General features: G+C 49.4%; 1 protein-coding gene across 1 annotated transcript in view; it reads right to left on the minus strand.

Moving 5' to 3' along the window:
* Positions 1-20,767, minus strand: part of mapkbp1 (mitogen-activated protein kinase binding protein 1) — a 284,611-nt gene that overhangs the window by 257,511 nt on the left and 6,333 nt on the right. Inside the window, exons 3-5 of the mRNA XM_070878826.1 lie at positions 17,651-17,833; positions 6,643-6,803; positions 1,603-1,792 (exon numbers count right to left, since the gene is read on the minus strand). Of these exons, the coding sequence (XP_070734927.1) occupies positions 1,603-1,792; positions 6,643-6,803; positions 17,651-17,833 (534 nt within the window). The remainder of the gene's footprint in view (positions 1-1,602; positions 1,793-6,642; positions 6,804-17,650; positions 17,834-20,767) is intronic.

A 20,767-nucleotide genomic window follows, 5' to 3' on the forward strand; every position in this document is an offset into this window, starting at 1 on the left:
GGAGATTATCCCATCGTCTATTGAGGGAGATTATCCCATTGTCTATTGAGGGAGATTATCCCATTGTGTATTGAAGGAAATTATCCCATTGTATGTTGAGGGAGATTATCCTATCGTCTATTGAGGGAGTTTATCCCATTGTCTATTGAGTGAGATTACTCCCATTGTCTATTGAGGGGGATTATCCCATCGTCTATTGAGGGAGATTATCCCATCGTCAATTGAAGGAGATTATCCCATTGTCTATTGTGGGAGATTATCCCATTGTCTATTGAGTGAGATTATCCCATTGTCTATTGAGGGGGATTATCCCATCCTCTATTGAGGGTGATTATCCCATTGTCTATTGTATGAGATTTTCCCATTTTCTATTGTGGGAGATAATCCCATTGTCTATTGAGTGAGATTATCCCCTTGTGTATTGAACGAAATTATCCCATTGTATGTTGAGGGAGATTATCCTCTCGTCTATTGAGGGGTATTATCCCATCGACTGTTGAAGGAGATTATCCCATTGTCGATTGAGGGGGATTATCCCATCATTTATTGAGGGAGATTATCCCATCGTCAATTGAAGGAGATTATCCCATTGCCTATTGAGGTAGATTATCCCATTGTCTATTGAATGAGATTATCCCATTATCTATTGTGGGAGATTATCCCATTGTCTATTGAGGGAGATTATCCAATTGTCTAGTGAGGGAGATTATCCCATTGTCTAGTGTGGGAGATTATCCCAGTTTCTATGCAGTAAGTCACACGCAGCATCAAATAGAGCTACTGAACAGAAAGCTGTGTCCGAAAGCTCCCCTTTATTTGCCTTCCTGTACGGTGTGTTAACTCCACTTGACCACTGCCCATAGCAGCATGGCCAGAATCAATTGCTCAAATTCTGGTGGGTCGCGAGTCCACGCTCACATACCATCACCCCATGACGTAGCATCCCAGAGAGGGAATGTCTATCGAGACATCTATTGCGCTTGTGGTTCCAGCCAAAGGTTGTGGGGGTAATCTTTGGGCAATGGCGTTAAATGGGCAAAATTGGATCAGCCACCCGTTATACATCTCTCCCATTGCCTTCAATGGAAAGGAGAATTCGGGCATGACGTTTCATGGTATAATTCAATATCGCCCATTTTACACCAGCATCCAGTTAAAATTACTCCCCAGTGACACTATTCCGAGTCTCCCACACCTGACACCATCCGAGGTGAGTGGGCCAGCTGTGGCTGGACAATGTCGCTCTGTAACCAGATATGTGGGAGGGGGGAAGGAAGGGGGGATGGAGGGAAGGAAGGAAAGGGAGACAGGAAAAAAAGAGGGAGGAAAGGAAGGGAGAAAAGAAAGGGGGGTGGAAAGTAAGAGAGGGAGGAATAGCATTTATATAGCCCCTGTTACGACTCCAGGACTTCCCAAAGTGCTTTACAGCCAACAAAGTGTTTTCGTGTAGTGACTGCTGTAATGTAGAAACTGGGAGAGAGATTGTGTGTGAGGAACACCAAAGATGCAAATTTGCATTCTAGGCACTTTAAAGAGGTTAAATTGCACTTGTTTAATTGTTTTTGAAATATTTTTCTACAGTGAAATTACCCACAGCCTTACCTCGACATTCCAGACACAGGATGCATGGTAGAGAGCAGAGTATACTTTCCCGACCTTCTTAAAGTCCTTTACATCCCACACGTACAGACTGTGGTCATTGTATACACACGATAGCCAACGGTTCGTGGGGTCGTAGGTCAGTGCAATGGTGTCTGGGTACTTGGCGTCTGCTCTGTTGGAGAACAGGTGGCTGGAGGAGGAATGAAGTGATGTTAATGAACTACTGACTGACATACAGGGCAGCGGTACGGCACAGAGAGGCATTGCTCACTGGCCTGGAGCCTCTCCCTCTGCAGGTAGTCTGTGCTCCCTCCGTGTGCTTAGGATAAGCACCTAAAGTTAAGCTTGTGCTTCAGCAGGACAGAATTCTGACAGCTGGGGGCCAAACCTCAAACGCCACAGTTAGCCCTCTCAAAACAAACATTTGATCAAGCAGGAACCGGAAGTTTCTGGTTTTGGTAACGGGGTGAAAGGTGACTCCGACTGCAGTGAGTGTGGGCACTGCCTAGCTCGCTGATCAGGTCACCCTGCTTTACCAAGTTGGACAGACAAGGAAGATCCCAGGCCTCACCCCTGCTCCGTGTCAACTGATCCCAACTGGGGCCAGCTGTTGGGGGCGAGGGGGGCTATAGTTAGCATCGGTGACCCCAGATTAGGAGAGGAAAGAGATCAGCCAGAGTTCCCACACCTGGACACTCTCCAGCGATCCCTGTTGCACATAAGAGGATATCAAACCTGCGGCCTCCACCACCTAGAAGGACAAGGGCAGCAGGTACACGGGAACACCATCACCTCCACGTTCCCCTCCAAGCCACACACCATGGGCTAGAAATTCGTTTAGATAGTGCCCCTCGCATGGGTTGGAACGGACCGCTAAAGAGTTTGCAGTCGTGACACCGGAATTTGGGCCGCTCGGCAAATTCAGTGTGCCGGTACCGTCGGCACTGAGGAGTATCGCCCGGGAGCGTAGCGCCGGTGTGCAACATCCCCGGTATCGACACGGTTTGGTTTACGCTGCACCCGTAGCGCCCCCTAGTGACCCCGTCAGAGAAAGCTGGCGTGCAGAGCTGTGCCAGGCGGTATGGAAAGGAATGTCTGCATGAGGTAAGTGTGAGTGATATTTTATTCATTTTTTTGCGATTTAACTTTTCTTGGGGTGAGTAATGTATCGGGAATGTTTTTTTGTGTTTTCTGTTCCAATTCTTTTTTTTGCAGGGAGGCTCTCTTAGGGCGCTAAGAAGCCGGCTCTTTAGCTCGGGACATTCAGTTGCTCACCCAGCCTAGCGCCCTCAGAGAGGTGTGGAACGCCTCCCTTAGCGCTCCGCTCCACTCTCAGGGCACAACCACTGAATTTGTTGGCTGCTGACGGAAACCATTTCCCAGTGCTAAATATATCCACCACCCGACATTAATGCCTTGAAAAACCTTCAACCGAATTTCCAGCCCCAATATTTGGTCGTATATTGCCATTCCTTCATCGTTGCTGGGTCAAATCCTGGAACTCCCTCCCTAACAGCACTGTGGGAGTACCTTCACCACACGGACTGCAGAGGTTCAAGAAGGCGGCTCACTACCACCTTCTCAAGGGCAATGAGGGATGGCAATACTAGCCAGTCTTGCCGGCGATGCCCACATCCCAAGAATGAGTATTAAAAGAAAATCATGAGAGAACATGATCTGGCTCAGCAGTGACACCCTCCGCAGGCAACACTCACTTTCTGGGCTTACGCTTGAAGAACATAGGAAGGTAGGAATATTGAGATGAAAAACTATCAAGGTCCATCTAGTTCACCTTCTAACACCCTGGTCATCGCCTGATGGAACAATAGTGGAGTTGTTGACTGATCACACAGCAATCAATCTCTATCCATTAGTCTACAACAGACCCAGACACGAGGGAGGGAACCCCTCCATGGCAGAGAGCTTCAGGAAGCATAGGTGCAAGGAATGAGCACTGGAGGGTGTCAGATCCCTTGAACCGTACTGAAGCACGAGTCGAACTGTCAGGAGATGAGTGGAAAAACTTAGCAGCAGAAACAGAGGAGTATTGCTTCTTTAACGGGATCAGTTCAGCTAGTGGTACTATCCCTTTAAGTGCTGAATGATGTGTGTTCAAGGTCAAGCCTCTCAAACATCTGCGACATATTTGCGTGGAGCCGTGAATAGATTTCCCTCTGACCGAGCCAAATGCCATCAAGCCCACTTTCGCTTCACATGCTGACAGCAGCCACCCTGGGACAAGCAACGGATTTATTGCTCACTGTGTCTGTGTATTGTTCCACTCCCGGATTCATTAACACAGCCTCTGGAGACAGTGAGTGAGGGACAGAGGGCCACATATCCTCAGGCAATAACCTCGCTCTGGGCTCTACACCGAACGGCACACTCACACTCAGCACTGTAATGTAAGCATCTGTGAGGATGCACACAGAGTTGTAAAGCTGCTGAGTTGGGAGTGGCTTAGCCTGTGACAGGGCTGTGACAGGGACTGTGGCTCTCGTATCGGACTGTTCAGCCACCTAAGGACTTATTTTTAAGAGTGGAAGCAAGTCTTCCTCGATTCCGAGGGACTGTCTATGATGATGTTCACAAGACTCAATAAAACCCCAGCCAGTTGGGTTCGGGGGATCTACGATGAGGCAGGTGGTTGTGAGCCTGGTGGATGAACTGGTAATGTGTAGTGTGATTGTTAAACCTTTGCTAATAAACCAACTAGTTCTTAATAGCTATGTGTTGCTATGAATTCTTAAGCAAAGAATCCTTGAAGCAAATACATTACACGCACCACCTTAAAGGGACTGTGGGTGGCTCCTACCAGGCTCAGCTCCAGCATGTTACGTACACTGGCTGATGTGGTTCTGAGTCTTATAGAGGTCCTGTTTCCTGGTCCATGTTCAATCTCAGCTGGGGCAGGGGCAAGGGTGCTGCAATTGGGCTAGGGAAGAGCGGGAAGGAGAAATCAGCATGGGTTCCTGCTCCTCCTCAGTATCCAGTGTTCCTTACCAAACTCGTGGGTGTGAAGTGAAAGGAAGGACTTGCATTTCTATAGCGCTTTGCAGCCAATGACGTACTTTTGAAGTGTAGTCACTGTTGTAATGTACAAAACGCAGCAGCCAATTTGAGCACAGCAAGCTCCCACAGACCGCAGTGTGACAATAACCAGATAATCTGTTTTGGTGATGTTGGTTGAGGGATGAATATTGACCAGGACACCGGGGAGATCTCCCCTGCTCTAGGGCCAGTGGCCCTGTCTGTCTCATTCTGACTCTGTAGCTCTCCTTAGCTTGACGTGATGGTGTGTGTATCTCTCCCTGATTGTGTCTCTCTATCTAGTCTCACAGTCATAGCTGTACATTTGCCTTTTTCTCTCCGCTTAAAGGGACTGATAGCTACCCACAGTTCGTTTAAGCGGAGGCTAAGGTGGTGCTGAGTGTGAGTGTGCCATTCCGTGTAGAGCCCAGAGCGAGGATATGTGGCCCTCTGTCCCTCACTCACTGTTTCCAGAGGCTGTGTTAATGAATCCGGGAGTGGAACAATACACAGACACAGTGAGCGATAAATCCTTTCTATCGCCCTCTGTATCTCCGTTTATATTAACTCTGTTTCCATGTAACTCCCAGTGTGTGTACTGCTGTGTACCTATCTCTGCCATTTTATTATATACCGTAATAGAAAAACAGAAAATACTGTAAATACTCAGCAGGTCAGGCAGCAACTGTGGAGAGAGAAACAGAGTTCACGTTTCAGGTTTGACGAAGGGTCATCGACCTGAAACATTAACTCAGTTTCTCTCTCCACAGATGCTGCCTGACCTGCTGAGTATTTCCAGCATTTCCTGTTTGTATTTCAGATTTCAGCATTCGCAGTATTTTGCTTCTGCACTTGTATTAACCTATCTGTCTGTCTGTCTCCTGTCTCTCCAACCATTTACTTACCTCGCTCTCTTACGTTAGTCTATGCCCTTTTACTTTCCATCGCTCCATCTATCTCCCCTAATGTGAATGTGTCTCTGTATATGTTTCGTGCTGTGCGTGTGCCTTGCTTTCTCTGTCTGCATCTAGCAGTGTATGCTTGTATGCACTGGTGCTGTGTCTGTCTGAGAACTTCTCTCCGTGCCTCTGTGCATTTGCCAGTGTAGGTGTGCGCGTGTGCTGTATCACTGTGCGTGTTTATATTTGTGTGTGTGTGCATGTGCATGTTTATTTGTGTGTGCATATGCGCATGTGCATGTTTGTGTGTATACCTCTGTGTGTGTTTGTGTGCATGTACATGTTTGTATGTGTTCGTGTGTATATTTGTGTGTGTGTTTGTGTGAGTATGTACATGTTTGTGTGTGTTTCTGTGTCTCTCTCCCCTTGTCCCTGTGCATTTGCTAGTGTATGTGTACAACTGCGCCATGTCTCTTTAATGCCCGTCCTTCCAGGCCTCACTCGAAAGAGTCAACGACCTCACTGTTGTGTGAAGACCGTGTGGCCCACGTTTACTGACCCTCGCGTCCAGTGAATTTAATGTTCTGTCTTCTCTCGCCTCTGAGTCAGAGGTTGTGTGTTCAAGGCCCACCCCAGAGACTTGAGCATAAGCTCCAGTGCAGTTCTGAGGGAGTGCTGCACTGTCAGAGGTGATGTTATTCGGATGCGACGTAAAACCGAGGTCCCGTCTGCTCTCTCAGGTGGATGGAAAAGATCTCATGGCACATTTTCTAAGAAGAGCAAGGGAGTTATCCCTGGTGTCCTGACCAATATTTATGCCTCATCATCATCATCAACATAACAAAAACAGATTATCTGGCCATTAACACATTGCGTTTGTGGGAGCTTGCTGTGTGCAAATTGGCTGCTGCGTTGGGACGTCCAGTGGTCATGAAAGGCGCTAAAGAAATGCAAGTCTTTCTTTCTTTATTTCTTTCTTTCTTCCATTTCTCAACTTAATATTCGCAGCCACAGTACTGTAGATAGGAGATCTCTCCAGATACCTGCAGTGGGCCAACTTTCCCAGCTAGCCCCCGCCCCATGCAGCATTAACCCAATGCAAGTCTCTCACCTGGGCTCTGTGGCAGCTGCAAGGTCCATGCCCAGGTAATGTGGCTTCGGCATTGTGGCAATGAAATGGAGGTTAGCAGAATTAAAAAGCCGCACTGTCCCATCTGCACAGCCGCAAAAGATAAAATCCTCGTTGACCGACAAGCAGTTGGCCATTGTGGTCTGTGTGGAGGGGAAATGATCAACATTATAAACAGGTTAAATTCACTGCAGTTTCTTCTTAAGATAAAAAAAAAGACCTTCTTAACTGTGGACGATTTGGAGGGAAAAAAAACAAATTGTTACTGGTTAAATTTAAATCATTTTGTTACTGCCAAAGATTTTGGGTGCTCCCCTGTCTTCAAATGAACTCTTCTACTTTATGATGTCACATGTGGAGCAGATAATGAGATCTGACTTATGACATCATCAGTGGAGCAGCCCACTGGGGGGGGGGGGGGGAATGGGCAGCAACACGCACATTGAGGAACTGAAACCCAATTTTGATCAGAGTTGAGAGAATGTAAAATATTTGAGTCAGCGACATGTTTTTACGGGGAGGCGGGTGGCGAGAATCTGAAGTGTAAAGGATATTAATGCCCTTGAGAAGGTGCAGAGGGGAGCAACACAAACGTGGATGTCATGAATTTAGGATGTGAGAAAAAAAGACTGATGATGTTGGGTTTGTTTTCTTGGGTAAAGGTGACTGAGGTGATCGAATTAATGTGATCAAGATTAATAAGGAATCTGAGAAAGTGTCTCCAGGCAAGTTGTTCCGTATGGCGGGGGTGGCGGGTGGGGGAGAGGGGTGCAGATAGCAGGGGAGGTACACGGATAAAAATGAGGTAAGTCAAGTGAAACTTTTTTGCCCAAGGGGCAATAGAATTGAGAAATATGTTAGCAGGGAAGGCTGCGTCAATGGTTTAAGAAGCAATGGGCTGTGGCTGAGTAGAAAGAAGGGATTGAGGGATATGGTGAGAAGGCAGGTCTGTCAGAAAGTAATGGGCTGCTTGGGCCTAATGACGTTTTTGCTTCTCCTAATAATGGCAAGCTTTGTAAATCTGTCAGGACGGTGCAGCTGCACTTGGTGATTGTGCCTCCATTAGCGCAGAATGGAAGCAGTCACTCCCTGAGAATGCTCGCTCATCAAAACTTATTTTCCTGCAGAGCAGCCACTTTTCTTCTCTGCCTGAACCATCAACACTCAACAAAATAACTTCCGCCTGTCCCTTCCCCTCTCCCCTGCCCTCCCGCCCTGCCTGAATAACTGTGCACGTGATGGCCTTGTGAGCCTGAATAACTGTGCACGTGATGGCCTTGTGAGCTTTCACTCAAGTGTGAGTGCGGATTTTCCTTGCAGGTCAATGGGGCAGGGGTGGGGTGAGAGAGCAAGGGGCAAGGAAAGGTTGGGGACAGGGAGGGAGAGGGTTTTCCCCAGAACTAAAATAAACTTGTCCAGGGTGAATGTTTAATGTGACAGCAACGTTTTTGACTGAGTCTCCCAAAAGATTTAAGAATCTAAGAAATAGGAGCAGGAGTAGGCCATTTGGCCCTCTGAGCCTGCTCCGTCATTCAATAAGACCATGGCTGATCTTCGACCTCAAATCCAATTTCCTGCCCGATCTCCAGATCCCTAGATTCCCCAAGAGTTCAAAAACCTACCTATCTCAGCCTCGAATATACTCAACGACTGAGCCTCCACAGCCCTCTGGGGTAGATAATTGCAAAGACCCACCACCTTCTGAGTGAAGACATTTCCCCTCATCTCAGGCCTTACAACTCTACCCGACTGCATCTCTCAACTGAAGAGAGGGGTCAAAGTGTCACAAAGCTGCGCATCACACGGTTTGTGTGCAAATGAGGGCAGATTGATTGAAGGAGCTGCAACCCTTGGCTTGACTGGACGGATATTTAACACCCATATTAAAACAAAAACGAAATAACAGTTTAAAATAAAAACTCTAAAATAATGACATTGCTGAAGGAGCTCTCCTCGTATCCTGCCATGGTCGGCACCTTCAGTGTGCCGTTCCTCCCCTGAATTCCCCGCGGCCCCTCGACCTGTCTCTGAGAGTCAGTCGCAACCGATGGGCGCGGTTATAACACGCCGATCATTCCGCGACTCACTGCTGGCTGGGAAAAGCATGGCGGGGCTCGAGTGGACCGAATAGCAGAGTCACATCGGCCTTGTAATAGAGCTCTCTCTAGTGGACTGCTGATGTACTGCAACTACTGCTGTATAATCATAAAGAATCATGTGACATGGTGACAGTTTTTCTGCTAAGAACCATCTTGTGTGTGTGCTTCTGTTTGTGATGTCGTAAGAATATATCACGGGCCTCGGGCCTGCTTGCGTCGCGGGCTGGTTAGGCAAGGCACTGTCCGGGGTGCCGCTAAGCTGCGCGGGCAGCGGATCCACCCTGAGTTCCTTGACTTCGGTCGGGCTGTTCTATGGTTGGCCTCAGCATGCCTGGTACTGGGGGAAACGGGGGTGGGAAATCCCCTTCTCCTCACCATTCAACTAATCTTGCTGGAAAGTGCGTGCGTGAGGATGCCGGCTCCACACGATATCCCCCACGGTTGAATTCCTGCGGACAACCGCAAGGAGTGGCCATGTGTGGGGAGGTGTCGGGGCTGGCTGTGCCCACTGAACCATACCTCAGTTTGGGTCAATGCCTGTGGGAAGCGGGGGGAGGGCAAAACCATTGTGGGATTGGTGTCACGCTGTTGCCCTCTCACTCCCAGAACCTGACTGATTGGATGAACGTCTCCTCTGTCTCTCGTTGCTGGTTACTGCAGCTTCAGCCCAGTCCCTAATGGGCCTGTGCGCACAAAGCTGCCTCTATCTCGACACAATCCTGCAATAAATTGGGAGTGTCACACAAGGAAGCCCACATTCTTGCTATTGAGGGAGTGCATCGAAGGTTCACCAGACTGATTCCCGGGATGGCAGGGCTGACATATGAAGAAAGACTGGATCAACTAGGCTGATATTCACTGGAATTTAGAAGAATGAGAGGGAATCTCATAGAAACATAAAATTCTGACGGGATTGGACAGGTTTGATGCAGGAAGAATGTTTCCGATGTTGGGGAAGTCCAGAACCAGGGGTCACAGTCTATGGATAAGGGGTAAGCCATTTAGGACCGAGGTGAGGAGAAACTTCTTCACTCAGAGAATTGTGAACCTGTGGATTTCTGTACCACAGAAAGTTGTTGAGGCCAGTTCATTAGATATATTCAAAAGGGAGTTAGATGTGGCCCTTACAGCTAAAGGGATCAAGGGGTATGGAGAGAAAGCAGGAATGGGATACTGCGGGAATCATCAGCCATGATCATATTGAATAGTGGTGCAGGCTCGAAGGGCCGAATGGCCTACTCCTGCACCTAATTTCCATGTTTCTATGTTTCTATGAATCATACTCAAACAGCACAGAAGGAGGCCATTCGGCCCATCGTGCCAACTCTGTGAAAGCCATCCAATTAGTCCCACTCCTGCTCTTTCCCATCGCCCTGCAAACCTTTCCTTTTCAAATATTTATCCAATTCCCTTTATTGAATCTGTTTCCAGCACCATTTCACATCATACAATTTGCTGCATTACAAAAATTCTCCTCATCTCCCCCCTGGATTTCTTGGCACGGCTGGAGAAAAGCTTGGTCACAGAGGTAGGTTTTAAGGAGCGTCTTAAAGAAGGAGAGAGAGCTTAAGAGGCGGAGAGGTTTAGGGAGGGAGTTCCAGAGCTTGGAGCCCAGGCAGCTGATGGTAGAGTGATTAACATTAGAGATGTGCAGGAGGCCAGAATTGGAGGAGCACAGAGATCTCAAGGGGTTGTAGGGAGATTACAGAGATAGGGAGAGACGAGGCCATGGAGGGATTTGAAAACAAGGATGAGAATTTTGAAATCGAGGCATTGGCAAACTGGGGGCCAGTGTGGGTCAGCGAGCACAGAGGTGATGGGTGATCGGGACTTGGTGCAGCTACATCCCTCATCTTCACCAATCACACACACACAAAAAACAACAACAAAGCAACAAAGCACATTGAAAGAGCGACAAGATCCTTGAACCTGCACACGTGTCAAACGGATCACAATGGTTAGTCACAGAGATGCAAACACACAATGGAAGATGTCAGAGCTGAACGCGCAATGGAGGATGCTAACACTGCGTGTACACTTACTGTTGTATTGTCTGCGTTCTTTTCAAAGTCAATATAGGGAGAGCAGCCAGGAGGAGAGGGAAGCAAGCATTAGAGATGCAATAAAGAACAGCACACTGAGCTGACAGAACACTTCACACCACACACACACACACACCCACACACACACACACACACCCACACATGTCACACAGTCACACACACACCCACACACACAGTCACACACACACACCCACACATGTCACACAGTCACACCCACACACAGTCACACTCACAGTCTCACACACATATACACACACACCACACACACTCACAGTCTCACATACGCACACACTCACAGAGTCACACATGCACACACACAGAGTCACACATACACACACACATACTCAGACACACACATTCACACACATATACACACACACACTCTCACGCATAGTCACACACACACACTCACACATATACACACACACACACTCACACACACTCGCACACACACACACTCTCACATATATTCTCACACACACACGCACACACCACACACACATATACCACACACACACACACATACGCACACACAACACACACACACACATACGCACACACAATCGCACACATACACACACCACACACACATACACCACACACACATACACCACATACACACACATACACAACACACACACACATCACACACACCAAACACATATACAACACACACACACACACACACACACACATACACATACCACACACACACATAAACACACACACCACACACTTAACTGTATTTCCAATGCAGATTAACAGGAAGGCAGACACACGTCACACACACGTCATACAGGTATTAGACACTCCCATACACACCTCTCGTAGCCGGAGCATTTGGTACCAGCTTCACCAACACAGCTCTCTCCGTTGTTAAATGCTCGCCCCTCTGCTAGTGCGGGCATACACCTTGGCCACTGTGCAGCATACAATCCACAGTACCAGAAGGAAGCTAAACGTTTCCTTTTACTTAACATACACCTTACATTGTCCTGGCTAATATTTGTCCCTCGACCGACACCACTGAAACACATTGTCTGGCCATTATCTCATTGCTGTTTGTGGGAGCTTGCTGTGCGCAAATTGGCTGCCGCGTTTCCTACATTACAACAGTGACTCCAAAAAGTACTTCACTGGCTGTATAATGATGGTCAAGACAGGTCAGCCTGTCAGACTGTTAATCAGCCTGCAAATCCTCCCACTACTCTCCAGGGGAAGAGATGAGGAAGAAAACTGTAAGAGGCAGTGCACCCTCCCCACAGCTGGGGCAGGGTTGGGTGGGGAGGAGAAATAATCCCCTCTCTGGATCATTACCCACTGATTCCCGCTAGATGAAGCGGAGATCTGGTGAGGGCTTGGCTGTGATGACAGGCACTGGTCAAATAATCTGCTGGCACTCAGTGACCAGCCTTCCACATGGTGGTCTCTTGGGCGGGGCACTGGGTTTAATGTATGCACCTGTGAGTGCGTCACAGGTTTGTAGAGCTGTTGCGCCCATACTAGTCCGAACATGCCCCATCTTGACTGATCCCAAAAGCTAAGCAGAGTCAGGCCTGGTTAGTATCTTGGATGGGGGAATACCAACTGTAGTAGGGTTTACTGGTTGGAGCAGAGAGCTAATATGGTGAAGGTCATGGGTTCAAATTCCCTTCTGTCATGGCCAAAGGGCTGTAAATGCTTTTTTGATCGGTTAAGGTTCCTTTAAAGTTTTATTGTTAATTTGTGTGTCCTAGTGTCCCTTTAACACTCGGCTTTACCTGTTAACTAAAATAGTTGTAGAGCTGTTGAGTTGGGAGTGGCTCAGCGTGATGTTCACAAGACTCAATAAAACCCCAGCCAGTTGGGTTCAGGGGCTCCACGACGAGACAGGTGGTTATGAGCCTGGTGGATGAACTGGTAATGTGTAGTGTGATTGTTAAACTTTTTGCTAATAAACTAACTAGTCCGTCATAGCAATGTGAATTCATAAGCAAAGAACCCATGAAGCAAATACATTGCATCCCCCAACCTTCCATTCTGGGTACGGTGATCAATCGGGAGAACTCACTCAATCCACAATATATAGAATGATGCATTGACGAGCTGTGGAGGGGCAAGACCAGAAGATAAGGTGAAAGAAAAGAAAGAATTAATTTGTATTTCTATTGTGCCTTTCATGACCTCAGGATGTCCTAAAGCGCTTTACAGCCAATGAAGTACTTTTGAAGTGTAGTCACTGTTGTAATGTGGGAAACGTGACAGCCAATTTTCGCAAAGCAAGCTCCTACAAACAGTAATGTGATAATGACCAGATAATCAGATGTAGTAATGTTGGTTGAGGGATAAATAATGACCAGGACACTGGGGAGCATTCCCCTGCTCTTCTTCAAAATAGCACAGTGGGATCTTTTAGGTCCACCTGAGAGGGCAGACTGGACCTCGGTTTAATATCTCATCTGAAAGACGGCACCTCCGACAGTGTAGTGGAGCACGCCCTCAGTACTGCACTGGAGCGTCAGCCTAGATTATGTGTTCAAGGAGTGGGACTTATCGAATCTTAGAATCATTGAATGATGCAACACAGAGGGAGACCATTGTGCCTGGGCTGGCTCTTGTAGAGCTATTTATTCAGTCCCACTCTCCTGCTCTTTCAAACAGCCCAGCAATACTTTTCCCCTTCAAGTAGTTATCCAATTCCCTTTTTAAATTTATTATTGAATCTGCTTCAAGTTCAATTGGAAATTAGTTATTCTTTATCATTCATCTTTTTATGGAGGAGAAGCAGAGGGCTAGGTGAGGGTAACACTATTGTGCGATATATGCTCTGGTTTTAAGCCCTTCGGAACAGTGGGAGGCATTCAAGGAGGAGATCCGAAAGGTTCAGGCCAAACATGTGCCCTTAAAGAAAAAGGCTGGGAAAAATAATTCTAGAGCCCCCTGGATGTCTAGGGACTTACAGGGAAGGATTAAGAAAAAAAGGGATGCTTATATCATATACCAACAGCTAAATATTTTAGAATCTTTAGAGGAATATAGAAAATTAAGAGGCAAAATTAAAAAGGTTATTAGGAATGCTAAGAGAGAACACGAGAGATTCTTGGCCAGTAAAATTAAGGAAAACCCTAAGATGTTCTATAAATATATTAAGAGTAAGAGGATAACTAAAGAAAGGGTAGGGCCTATTAGAGACCAGAAGGGTATTCTTTGTGTGGACACCGGAAGATGTTGATAGGGTTCTTAACGAATACTTTGCATCTTTTTTCACAAAGGAAAGAGGTAATGCAGATACTGCTCTGCAGGAGGAGTGTAATATTCTGGATGAAATAAATATAGTGAGAGAGGAAGTATTAAGGGGTTTAGCAGCTTTGAAAGTAGATAAGTCCCCAGGCCCAGATAAAATGCATCCCAGGCTGTTGAGCGAAGTAAAGGAGGAAATAGTAGAGGCCTTGACCATCATTTTCCAGTCCTCTTTGGATCTGGGCATGGTGCTGGAGGATTGGAGGACTGCTAATGTAGTACCCTTGTTTAAGAAGGGAGAAAGGGATAGGACGAGTAATTACAGGCCTGTCAGCCTAACCTCAGTGGTGGGAAAATTATTGGAAAAGATCCTGAAAGACGGGATAAATCTGCATTTGGATAGGCAAGGATTAATTAGGGACAGTCAGCACAGATTTGTTAAGGGAAGGTCGTGTTTGACTAACCTGATTGAATTTTTTGAGGAGGTAACTAAGAGGGTAAATGAGGGTAGTGTGTACGATGTAGTATAGCAAGGCTTTTGATAAGGTCCCACATGGTAGACTGGTCATGAAGGTTAAAGCCCATGGGATACAGGGCAAAGTGGCAAATTGGATCCAAAACTGGCTTGGAGGTAGGAAGCAAAGGGTAATGATTGATGGATGTTTTTGTGACTGGAAGGATGTTTCCAGTGGGGTTCCGCAGGGCTCAGTACTGGGTCCCTTGCTTTTTGTGGTACATATCAACGATTTAGATTTGAATATAGGGAGCATGATTAAGAAGTTTGCAGACGACACTAAAATTGGCTGTGTGGTTGATAAGAGGAAAGTCATGGACTGCAGGAGGATATCAATCTACTGGTCAGGTGGGCAGAGCAGTGGCAAATGGAATTTAATTCAGAGAAGTGTGAGGTGATGCACTTTGGGAGGGCTAATATGGAAAGGTATACACATTAAGCGGTAGGCCACTTAATAGTGTCGATGAACAAAGGGATCTTGGAGTGCTTGTCCACAGATCCCTGAAAGTAGCAGGCCAGGTGGATAAGGTGGTTAAGAAGGTATACGGAATGCTTGCCTTTATTGGCCGAGGCATAGAATATAAGAGCAGGGAAGTTATGCTTAAATTGTATAATACTTTGGTTAGGCCACAGCTGGAGTACTGCATGCAGTTCTGGTCGCCGTATTATCATAGGCAGTCCCTCAGGATGAAGACTTGCTTCCACTCTTAGCATGAGTTCTTAGGTGGCTGTACAGTCCAATACGAGAACCACAGTCTCTGTCACAGGTGGGACAGATAGTTGTTGAGGGAAAGGGTGGGCAGGGAGCCTGGTTTGCCGCACGCTCCTTCCACGGCCTGCACTTGATTTCTGCATGCTCTCGGCGATGATACTCGAGGAGCTCAGCATCCTCCCGAATGCACTTCCTCCACTTAGAGCAGTCTATGGCCAAGGACTCCCAGGGTGTCTTTGTAACGTTTCCTCTGCCCGCCTTTGGCTTGTTTGCCGTGGACGAGTTCCGAGTAGTGCGCTTGCTTTGGGAGTCTCGTGTTTGGCATACGAACAATGTGGCCTGCCCTGCGGAGCTGATCAAGTGTGGTCACTGCTTCAATGCTGGGGATGTTGGCCTGGACGAGGACGCTAATGTTTTTGCTTCTGTCCTCCCAGAGGATTTGCAGGATCTTCCGGAGGCATCGCTGGTGGTATTTCTCCAGCGACTTGAGGTGTCTACTGTACATGGTCCACGTCTCTGAGCCATACAGGAGGGCGGGTATTACTACGGTCCTGTAGACCATGAGCTTGGTGACAGTTTTGAGGGACTGATCTTCAAACATTCTTTTCTTCAGGCGGCCGAAGGCTGCACTGGCGCACTGGAGACGGTGTTTGATCTCATCATCAATGCCTGCTCTTGTTGATAGGAGGCTCCCGGGATAGGGGAAGTGGTCCACGTTGTCCAGGGCCACGCCGTGGATCTTGATGTTTTGGGGGAAGTGCTGTGCGGCGTGGACAGGCTGGTAGAGGACCTTTGCCTTACTAATGTTTAGCATAAGGCTCGTGCTTTCATACGCCTCGGTAAATACGTCGACTATTTCCTGGAGTTCAGCCTCTGTGTGTGCACAGACGCAGGCATCGTCCGCGTACTGTAGCTCGACAACAGAGGTTGGAGTGGTCTTGGACCTGGCCTGGAGACGGCGATGGTTGAACAGCTTCCCACTGGTTCTGTAGTTTAGCTCCACTCCAGCGGGGAGCTTATCAACTGTGAGGTGGAGCATGGCAGCGAGGAAGATTGAGAAGAGGGTTGGGCCGTATTATAGGAAGGACGTGATTGCACTAGTGAGGGTGCAAAGGAGATTTAATAGGATGCTGCCTGGAATGGAGAATCTTAGTTGTGAGGACAGATTGGATAGGCTGGGTTTGTTCTCATTGGAACAGAGGAGTTTGAGGGGAGACCTCATCGAGGTGTACAAAATATTGAGGGGCCTGAACATAGTGGATAGTAAGGGTCTATTTGCATTGATGGAGGGGTCTATTACGAGGGGGCATAGATTTAAGGTGGTTGGTGGAAGGTTTAGAGGGGATTTGAGGGGAGCTTTCGTTATGCAGAGGGTTGTGGGGATCTGGAACTCACTGCCTGGAAGAGTGGTGGATGCAGAAACCCTCACCACTTTTAAGAGATGGTTGGATGGGCACTTAAAGTGCCATAACCTGCAGGGTTACGGACCTAGAGCTGGTAATTGGGATTAGACTGGATGACCTTTTGTTGGACGGCGCAGATATAATGGTAAGTACTGCAGGGAATAGAATATGGCCAGGGTGATCTCCTGGACTAGTGTCGATCGCCTGGATGGGTCGGAGAGGAATTGTCCCAGATTTTTTCTCCCTAAATTGGCCTGGGTTTTTATCTGGTTTTTACCTCTCCCAGGAGATCACATGGCTCCGGTTGGGATGGAGTATAGAATGTTTCAGTACAAGGTGTGTCGCAGTTGTGTGAGGTGGACTGGTTGGGCTGGGTGCTCGTTGCCTTTCCGTCATTGTTCATAGGTTTAGGGCTGCTGACCGAGGGCCGTGCGGCACTTTGTCGGCCGGCGTGGACACGATGGGCCGGAATGGTCTCCTTCTGCGCTGTAAATTTCTATGTTTCTATGTTTCTATGTTTCCTTCTTAGAAATATAGGGACTGAATTTGGTCAAGGCCTCCTCCCGCCCAAATGTTGCTGATGGCTGGCGAGGTACTGGACGGTACTTTGGGTGGGATATTCTTCGAAGGTTGTTGGGCGGCAAATGAAGGACGTGCGCCGCCAATCTGGGCGGCAGCGGGCGGTAAGTTTATCAATTTCGGCCCCGTGGAATAATACAGAATGAATCCCCGAACTTCTGACTCAGAGGCGGGAGTGTTGCCAGCTGAGCCACAGCTGACACTGAGGAATCAATGAGACGTTAGACGCTTACAGAAATAAGCAGGTTACGTGGCTGAAGCAGAGGCAGGGAGAAAGGACAGGAACACAACCGAGTGTAGTGGACGCACGATGAGAGAACTGGAGAACAGTCGGGGCTACAAACTACACACATCAACCAGTCACACTGTTGTTAAAGGGGCAGATTCCCAACAGCACTTACCCTCAGCTCCACCCACTTATCCAGCAGCCTCTTCTCGTTGAACTCGCACAGGAGGCCGGAGGTGGTGATGCAGAAGGTGCTGTCGGCCTTCCGGCTGCGCCCGCACTCCACATCGCTGAAGAAGTTGTTCCGCAGCTCGCCCAGAAGGCCCGAGCGGCCCAGCAGAGGGACCGTGGCATTGACCTGAAACACAGGCGGCCAATCTCTGTCAATCGTCGTGCGGCAGGGACAGGGGCAGGGGGACACCAGCGGACCGAGAGAGGGAAGAAGTGGGAGACAGGGGAAATACAGACACATGGAGAGAGACAAATATACACACGGGGGTTGGGGGGGGGGGGCGCGGTATTGCCCCGCGCCCCGATTGGGGGCCGGTAACCTTCTGGGGCCAGGACTTTCTGCCCCGCCGCAGAAGTCCCGTCCCCCCACCGCCGAATTGCCCTTACCACCCCTCAAAGGATGCAGATCGCAACCTCCCGCGCTCCACTGCCTTTGGGGGCGGTAACCGGGGCGATAGCGGGGCGCTGAGGGAAGCGCTACGCAGATGGTCCGCGTAGAACGTCTCTCCCCTTCGGTTAAAGGGGAGGGCCGCTGTGCACTCTGCACGGCCTCTGATAGCCTCCACTAGGTCACCAGGGCAGCATGGGACCAGGCCAGCAGCACACCACCCAAGACAGAGTGACGGGCTGCATGATGGCGGTCCGGACCACGCTAGAGCCACCATCGTCGAACTGACCCGAGAGTCGGCCGACAAAAATAGATGGCGGCCCGGGGCATTGGCACCCTCCCTTTTAAGCACCGTCCTGAGAGCGGATGTTAACCAGCCTCGCGACCTATAGGGCAATTTCCCCCGCAGGGCGTTAAGGGGGAATTTCCCCCGCAGGGCATTAAGGAGGAATTTCCCCTGCAGCCCGGGGAGCTAACCGTGGGGCGCGGCACTCCGATGGCAACACCTCCGCAAACTCCCTGACAATTTCCTGGGAGGCAGTGGCGCCTCCTCCCCTGGGGGAAAAGTGCCTTAACAGGGCTATAAAAAGGGGCAATTTCATATACAGAATGTTTATATGGACTTCCAGAAGGCATTTGATAAGGTTCCACATAAGTGGCTGTTAGCTAAAGTGAGTGCTCATGGAATTGAAGGCACATTATTGACCTGGTTAGGAGATTGGTTAGGCAGTAGAAGACAGAGTAGGGATAATGGGTATGTCCTCGAATTGGAAGGAAGTGACTAATGGTGTCCCACAAGGATCTGTGCTGGGGCCTCAACTATTCACTATATTAATGACTTAGATAATATAATAGAGAGCCATGTATCCAAGTGTGCCAATAACACAACGATTGACGGTATGGTAAGTATTGCAGATTGGAGCATAAAATGACAAAGAGACATCGATACATTGAGTGATCAAACCTGTGGCAGGTGGATTTAATGCCGGTAATTGTGAGATCATCCATTTTGGACCAAAAAAGGATAGATGTGAGTAATGTTAAATAGTGAAAAGCTAGGAACAGTGGAGGGCCAAAGAGATTTGGGGGTCAATACTCAGATCACATATATAGCCTTTACATCTAGAGTACTAGAATATAAAGGGAAGGAAGTATTGCTACAGCTATACAAAGCTCGGAGGGGGAGAGAGAGGATCAGAGGGGGAGAGGGAGGGGATCAGAGGGAGAGGTAGAGAGGGGATCGAAGTGGGAGGGAGAAAGGGGATCAGAGGAGGGAGAGAGGGGATCGAAGGGGGAGAGATATAGGGGATCGGTGGGGGAGAAAGAGAGGGGATCGGAGGGGGAGGGATAGAGGGGATCACAGGGAGAGAGCGAGAGGGAATCGGAGGGGGAGGGAGAAAGGGGATCGGAGGGGGAGAGAGTGGATCAGAGGAGGAGATATAGAGGGGATCGGAAAGGGAGAGAGAGAGAGGATCGGAGGGGAGAGAGTGGATTGAAGGGGGAGCGAGGGAGGGGATCGGAGGGGGAGAGAGTGGATTGGAGGGGGAGAGATAGAGGGGATTGGAGGGGGAGAGAGGGGATCGAAGGGGGAAAGAGGGGATTGGAGTGGAGAGAGAGGGGGGATCGGAGGGGAAGAGATAGAGGGGATCGGAGGGGGAGAGAGAGAGGGGTTCGGAGGGGATCGGAGTGGAGAGAGAGAGGGGATCGGAGGGGGAGAGAGGGGATCGGAGGGGGAGAGAAAGAGGGGATCGGAGGGGGAGAGAGAGAGGGGATCGGAGGGGGGAAGAGAGAGAGGGGATCGGAGGGGGAGAGAGGGAGGGAATCGGAGGGGGAGAGAGAGAGGGGATCGGGGGGGAACGGAGAGAGGGGATGGGAGGGGGAGAGAAAGATGGGATGGGGGGGAGAGAGAGAGGGGATCGGAGGGGAGAGAGAGAGAGGGGTTCGGAGGGGATCGGAGTGGAGAGAGAGAGGGGGGATCGGAGGGGGCGAGAGGAGATCGGAGGGGGAGAGAGGGAGGGGATCGGAGGGGGAGAGAGAGACGGGTTTAGGAGGGGAGAGAGGGGATCGGAGGGGAGGGAGAGAGTGGATCTGAGGGGGAGAGAGAGGATCAGAGGGGAGAGAGAGAGGAGATCGGAGGGGTTCGGAGTGGAGAGAGAGAGGGGGGGATCGGAGGGGGAGAGAGGGGATCGGAGGGGGAGACATAGAGGGGATCGGAGAGGGAGAGAGAGAGAGGGGTTCGGAGGGGATTGGAGTGGAGAGAGAGAGGGGATCGGAGGGGAGAGAGGGGATCGGAGGGGGAGAGAGAGAGGGGATCGGAGGGGGAGAGAGGAGATCGGAGGGGGAGAGAGGGAGGGGATCGGAGGGGGAGAGAGAGACGGGTTAGGAGGGGAGAGAGAGAGGGGATCGGAGGGGGAGAGAGGAGATCGGAGGGGGAGAGAGGGAGGGGATCGGAGGGGGAGAGAGAGACGGGTTAGGAGGGGAGAGAGAGAGGGGATCAGAGGGGAAGGGAGAGAGGGGATCTGAGGGGGAGAGAGGGGATCGGAGGGGGAGAGAGGGGATTGGAGGGGGAGAGAGAAGAGGTATTGGCGGGGGAGAGAGGGAGGGGATCGGAGGGGGAGAGAGAGAGAGGGGATTGGAGCGGGACGGAGAGAGGGGATAGGAGGGGGAGAGAGA

The sequence above is a fragment of the Pristiophorus japonicus genome, chromosome 4 (assembly GCF_044704955.1).
Source record: "Pristiophorus japonicus isolate sPriJap1 chromosome 4, sPriJap1.hap1, whole genome shotgun sequence".
Classification (NCBI taxonomy): domain Eukaryota; kingdom Metazoa; phylum Chordata; class Chondrichthyes; family Pristiophoridae; genus Pristiophorus; species Pristiophorus japonicus.